General features: G+C 31.7%; 1 protein-coding gene across 1 annotated transcript; it reads left to right on the top strand.

Annotated features, from left to right (window-relative positions):
* The first annotated feature begins 2,054 nt into the window (after positions 1 to 2,054).
* Positions 2,055 to 4,265, top strand: LOC108478420 (high affinity nitrate transporter 2.5). The gene is made up of 2 exons (XM_017780876.2): positions 2,055 to 3,456; positions 3,539 to 4,265. The coding sequence occupies exons 1-2, from the start codon at positions 2,312 to 2,314 to the stop codon at positions 3,912 to 3,914; spliced, it is 1,521 nt and encodes a 506-aa protein (XP_017636365.1). The 5' UTR covers positions 2,055 to 2,311; the 3' UTR covers positions 3,915 to 4,265.
* Positions 4,266 to 6,919: the final 2,654 nt, after the last annotated feature.

Genomic DNA, 6,919 nt, shown 5'->3' with positions numbered 1-6,919 from the left:
TACACTTGACTTTTGGGTTCCAGCAACAACTTAGGATTACCCACGTGGCAGTGGACAACAAGAAAAGCCAAATGGGGAATTCATGATACAAGGGTTTAGCAAATGGTTTTATTTTTTAAATTGGAATTGAATATTCTCTGAATCATACAAATGATTCTATAATACCCGTTGAATATTCCACCTCAATAAACTAATAATAAAAAAAAATAATGCTAAAATAATCAATTGGGCGAAACCCAGTTCATACACAAAAGAATATACTTGCATTTTTGTCAAAGGTGAAGTTTGATTATAAAACACGGCACCCCGCATCCATACAAACAAAATTAAAATGCCTTTTTCATAATTCGGTAACTTTAAAAGGACATTTATTTCATGAAAATTTTACAATCCTATGAATAATAAACGAGTTATTAAAATATAAAGAGAGATTATTTAATCCATTGTTAATGGTTTCTAAAATTCCACTAATACTCTTAACTGCATAGCAGCATGTATTTAATAATTAAAGCAACCAACTATCAACGGATAGAATTGAAGCCGCATTGATTTGATTTCTACTTCCAAAATTTTTATTTGTACCCAAAGATCTTGAAAATTTGTAAAACGTGGTCTATCATTTGAAGTCATGTTGTATGCTATCTTCACTTTCTTCACGCCATCATTGTGCCTCCCCTTTTTTTCTTCCTCCAATTTAGGACTCAGAAAAAAAGACGAGGGCACACTGGTCTTTTTACAGCAATAAACGAAAAGTCTTCACGAAGAATCTCCGACCAAGTCAATCAACGCCATTTAAGTTCCAAACCGTGGGCCCCCACTTCCCTCATCTCCTAAGTCAAATGATTTTTTACATTAAATTTTATTTTAAGGTAAATTACAGTATTGGTCACTCAATTCTGGATTATTTTTTTTATCACTCGATTATAAAAATTATAAAATGATGATTTAATTTTTTAAGTTTATCTTTTTTTTTTTTGTCACTAACAGTTAAATCTTTAACGGGTATCCAGCGTGGCCATTTAATCAAAGGTTAGTTGCCAGCTAGGTTCCACATAAGAAACGCTGCATTTTGGTTTTATATTTTTTGTTCTAATGTTTTCAAAATAAAACGTGTTATAAAATTTAATTGAAATAAAAATTTAAACCTAACTAAAAGTGTATTGAGACAAACGAAGCATCTCTTCATTTTTTTTTTCTTTTGTTCCATATAGGTTTTTTTACTGGAAAATCTGACTTGTGGTGCAACTAGCAATGGATCGCAGGAGGAGACAAATGGGAGGGCCTTCTATTCAACACGGTAAGAAGTTTTTATTTGCATTGTTCCAAAATTATTATTTTTTTCAAATTTTGGGGAATGTGTTAGGGTTTTGGTTTTCTTCTCTTCCTCTTCTTTCTTTTCTTGCTTAAAATCTTCATTGGTTCATTTTAGGGTTTGATGAAGAAGAAGAAAACTATTTCAAATGTTTTAGGGTGAAAAATGGGATTTGGAGGTTGTATATATAAAAGGTTTTTATAAAATATTGTTATAGTAAAACGACATGGAAATTTTATGTTTCTTACGTGGAATCTAGCTGGCAATTAATATTTGATTTAACAACCACGTTAGATCTTTAGTTAAGGATTTAACCGCCAGAAAAAAATTCAAAAAGTTGAGTGATGGTTTCATAATTTTTTGTAGTTGAGTGACAAAAAAGAAATTAATTCATAATTGGGTGACCATGACAGTAGTTTACCAAAAACCTTAATTTTTTCTCTTTATTGTAGTACACACAATTATCATCACTCTGGTTTTCATGCCATCAGCCGCTAGACTTGAAATGCATTTCATGCCAACCTCTCCCTTTCACTGCATTCAAGTCCAATTTCTTTTTCAAGGTTAAGTAATGGTTAAAGAATGAGACTCGGCGCAAGGCCGTTGTACTGATGATCTTTAAGGTTGCCTTTTCACCCTCGGGAAGCAATTTCTCGCAGAAAACAATCCTCCAAGTCACAGTTTCTACAACCCCCAATAGGTACATCTCTGAAATTTCCAATATGTTGTTTTTAATGCATAAATATCAAAATATTATTCCCACACATCTGATGAAATCCGAAAACAACAACATTATGCTATAAGAAATTAACACCATGACAAGTATAGTACCGGACTCGGCACTATATAAGTAGTAGTACACTTTCTGTCAAAAATGAGCAAAGACCAAAACTTAAGTCACCTGCATAAGGATACACTACTCTCTCTCTCTCTCTCTCTCTCTCTCTCTCTTTTGTTCTAAAACATAATTCAACTCTATCCAAGGCCAAGCATTAAGAGATGGAAATATCCAGTACTATTACTGAAACTGAGCCTCAGAAGTTTGCTCTTCCAGTGGATTCCGAACATAAGGCGACTGAGTTTCATTTGTTCTCGTCGGCTGCACCGCACATGCGAGCGTTTCACCTCTCCTGGATCTCATTCTTTTCCTGTTTTGTATCCACTTTTGCTGCTCCACCCCTCCTCCCTATCATACGTGACAACTTAAACCTCACAGCAACTGACATCGGCAATGCAGGGGTTGCATCAGTCTCTGGTGCAGTCTTTGCCCGGATTGCCATGGGAACTGCTTGTGACTTATTCGGACCCCGTCTTGCATCAGCATCCCTCATCCTCCTCACTGCGCCTGCTGTTTACTTCACCTCCATCGCCTCCTCGCCCATTTCCTTCCTTCTCGTCCGTTTTTTCACAGGCTTCTCCCTTGCCACTTTTGTGTCGGCACAATTCTGGATGAGCTCCATGTTTTCAGGTCCGGTAGTCGGTACCGCTAACGGTGTAGCAGCCGGCTGGGGCAACCTCGGAGGCGGCGCCACACAGCTTATCATGCCCCTTGTTTTTTCTCTCATCCGTGACATTGGTGCGGTCAAATTCACAGCTTGGCGTATTGCATTCTTCATTCCTGCTCTGTTCCAGACATTATCAGCTTTTGCCATTCTGATCTTTGGCCAGGATTTGCCAGATGGGAATTACCAAAGGCTGCAAAATTCAGGGAATAAACAGAAAGATAAATTCTCTCGCGTGTTCTACCATGGGATCACAAATTACAGAGGTTGGATCTTGGCCTTGACTTATGGATATTGTTTCGGGGTGGAGTTGACAGTGGACAACATCATTGCCGAGTACTTTTACGACCGGTTCAATCTGAAACTCCATACAGCAGGAATTATTGCGGCAAGCTTTGGGTTAGCAAATATAGTTTCACGACCTGCAGGAGGTGTGCTGTCTGATATGATGGCGAAGAGGTTTGGAATGAGGGGTAGGCTTTGGGCCTTATGGGCGGTGCAGACCTTGGGAGGGGTATTCTGCATCATTCTGGGGCAGGTTGGATCATTGACCGCATCTATCGTAGTCATGATTGTTTTCTCAGTCTTTGTTCAAGCGGCTTGTGGTCTTACATTTGGAGTGGTTCCCTTCGTTTCCCGAAGGTAAGGTTTCCACAGTTTGCCTAGTACACTATAATTTCCATTTGTTTGGTGGTAATGATAGCATGGATTACATTTGCCTCAGGTCATTGGGTGTCATATCTGGGATGACAGGAGGAGGTGGAAATGTGGGTGCAGTGCTGACTCAATTAATTTTCTTCAAAGGCTCCAAATATTCTAAAGAAACTGGAATAACTCTGATGGGTGTCATGATCGTATGCTGCACCCTCCCAATATTTCTCATATATTTCCCACAATGGGGTGGGATGTTTTGTGGTCCATCGTCGGAAAAGATTGCCACAGAAGAAGACTATTACTTGTCTGAATGGAGTTCAAAAGAACAAGGCAAAGGTCTACATCAGGCAAGCTTGAAATTTGCTGATAACAGCAGAAGTGAAAGAGGAAGAAGGGTGCACTCTCAAACTTTGCCCTCTAATGCTACTCCATCGGCAAATGTTTAGCCACTCCCACAAGTTTTCCCACTATCTTTTTTATTTTAGAAGTAGTACTTTTGTCTATATTTCTTATCATGAGCCGGTTAAGTGTCGCAAGTATAGACATTTCCGTAGTTATTCATGTCATATTGGTCTCAATTAGGGGAAAGGCTTAGAGTTTGAGATTCCAACCTCAAACCTACTCAATACTCTGTTCTAATAAAATCCCATAGTATCTGTATGTACCAGTTGTCTTCTTCTTTTCACTTCCTTTTTTGTCCTTTTGCTTTGGGAACAAGAGTTTGAAGTTTTATATCTGAATTTCGTTTATTATATTATTTGTATAAAAATTTCAATTTCACTTCCACACGAATTAAACTTCACAAATATAGTTGAAATAATTGATTAATTATTGAGGAGAAAAGTGTAAGAATATTCATACAACCCCAAAGAAACAACAACAGATAATTCTTCCTAATGGTTTAACTTAATGGCCTTCCATAATTTCTACATCTTATTCCTTATTGGCAATCTGTTAGTAGCTTGCCATGGTAGATAATAATATTATATCATTTAGAAAATTTTGTGTTGTAAAGATATAATTTTGTATCTAAAATTATTTTATTAAGACATAATTTTTATATTAATATTTTTAGAGGCATGAGAAATGCTAAACAACAACTTTTGAAGTTAAACATACTTTTGAACTCAAACGTATAAGTTATAATTGATAGCTTTTGAGTTTGGAAAAGCATTTTTCCATCAAATAAGGTTTTGATTGAATGGTAAAATATAAAAGTTAAAAATTATAAAGAATTGAGTTTAAATCTTATTATTTGTATTTATGTTTCTATTTTTCTATATAAAAGAAATGAAATGAGAAAATACAATTAAAATAATATAATTTACTTTGTAAGAGTGAGAGTATAAATCCTATTATAAGTTGGTGCTTGATTAACTCATGATACTAAACTTAGTAAATGGTTTAATATTGGTAAAGATACCGAACTAAGTTGATGTCTAGATGACTTGTGACACGAACTCAATAAATAGTTTAATATTTGTAGAGACTTATATGGAGTATACAATAATCTCCTATTGAAATTCATTTCAAATATATAAAACTATATATTTGAATTTATAATAATTGTTTAATATTTAAAATATAGTTTATATAATCAAATTAAATGTTAGAAAAATTTTATATATATTTTTTAAAAAAATTATATTAATTACTTAAAATGTATATAAATTTATATTTCATATATTAAAATATTAATAATAAATTATTTTATTAAAATAATATAATATTAACGAATTTAAATATATATTTTTATTTATACTATCATATGGAATATTTTTTCAAAATATTTCTTCACCACACTTTATTAAAGTTTTAAGTAAAGTACCATCCTGTTTCACTAATATCTTTTGTTTCATTTTTCTAATAATTAAGACTTTAATAAGAAATTTATGTGAAATTTCAACTTAAAGCTGAAATGATGGATAAAAAGAAAAAAAAACAGGTTATTATCATAATGCATGCTTTTAAGATGGAGGTTTACAACTCCTCGGTCTAGCCCGAAGGCCCGTTCGAAATGTGCGAGGGTTTAGATAAAAATATAAATTTAAAAAATAGGCTTGGGCAAAAAAATAAAGCCTGTTTAAAAAACAAGTTGGGCATCAAGGAAGACATTTTTAGCTCGAGTCCGGCCCAGCCAGAATTTACTAAAGGAGAAAAAAAAATTTATTTTTCTAATATTATTTTCTTGTTGTTTTCTTCCTAGTTTGCTACCATTTTACTATTATGTTACTACTATTTTGTTGTTATTGTCTAGATATTATATAAAAATTATTTTATTTTTAATTTTTTATTATTTTAAAGACATTTGTTAATTTTGTTATTATTTTAGAGACATTTATTTGTTAAGTTGCATCTATCTTAGTGTTATTTAAGTATACATATTTTTAAAATTTATTTTTAATTTGTTAGGAAATATTTATTTTGATGTTTTTAGTATTTTGATGTATTATATATTTTTAAAATTATATAAAAAATAATATAAAAATTAATATGGGCAGACCGAGTCGGGTACTGGTTTTAGCATTTTTATCCGAGTCGGGCTTGGACAAAATTTTAAGCTTATTTTTTGGGTCAGGTCTAAGCCTAGCAAACGGACATAAATTTTTAGTTAAACTCGACCTAGCCCGGCCCACGCACACTTTTATAGAGGTTGAACCAAAAATTATTTTATGATTACAATTTGAAAGTGTTGTTCAGTTTTTGGTTACAAATATAAACAAGGCAATTGATTTTTTTTAAACTTTATTGCAAATTAAAAGTTTTGTTCATGTATTGGAGATGTAGTTTTCTAATTTATAATTTTAGAAAATTTCACTAAAATGAATAGGCTAATTTTAAATACAAAAACAATAGATTGAATTTGGTGGCAAGATGAATTAAAAAGGGGTTAATATATATTGTTCCATTAATTTATATATTTGTATTTAGTTGGGATCTAATATTTTTTTATTTAATTGGTATTTGAATTTGAATTACATCACTTAAATTGGTACGTGCGAACTAACACTGTTAGTTTATCTAATGTGATACTAATAATCAATCTAGAGATGACATGTGACGACCTCTCAATATACCATGAAAAACATAAATTAAAAAAATATCTTTAAATATATATTGTATATTGTATATTTTTCTTTGATGTATTTTAGTAATTTCATATATTTTATTTATTTTATAAAATATTATTTTTAGGTTGTTATTATTATTTTGAAAAATAAATAAAATATAAAATTATAAACATATATAAAAAGCCTATAATATTTTTAAAATAGAAAATAATTATATACATTTATAAAAAATTAAAATTTATAAATTTATGGAATATATATAAAAGAATTAAAATGCAGTCTAGAAAAATCTGAACAAATGGTCATCTAGATGCATTTGAATCTGGATATAAGTTCATTATTTATGTAAAAACTTTATTATTAATTTATATATTTTAATT

Source organism: Gossypium arboreum, chromosome 12 (assembly GCF_025698485.1).
Source record: "Gossypium arboreum isolate Shixiya-1 chromosome 12, ASM2569848v2, whole genome shotgun sequence".
Lineage (NCBI taxonomy): Eukaryota > Viridiplantae > Streptophyta > Magnoliopsida > Malvales > Malvaceae > Gossypium > Gossypium arboreum.
This window is presented reverse-complemented; position numbering and strand designations above follow the sequence as displayed.

Excerpts from the sequence above, each read along its gene's own strand:
- LOC108478420 (XM_017780876.2), top strand. The coding sequence starts at position 2,312 with ATGGAAATATCCAGTACTATTACTGAAACTGAGCCTCAGAAGTTTGCT. Across the intron at positions 3,457-3,538 it reads GTTCCCTTCGTTTCCCGAAG|GTCATTGGGTGTCATATCTG; the intron begins GTAAGGTTTCCA and ends CATTTGCCTCAG.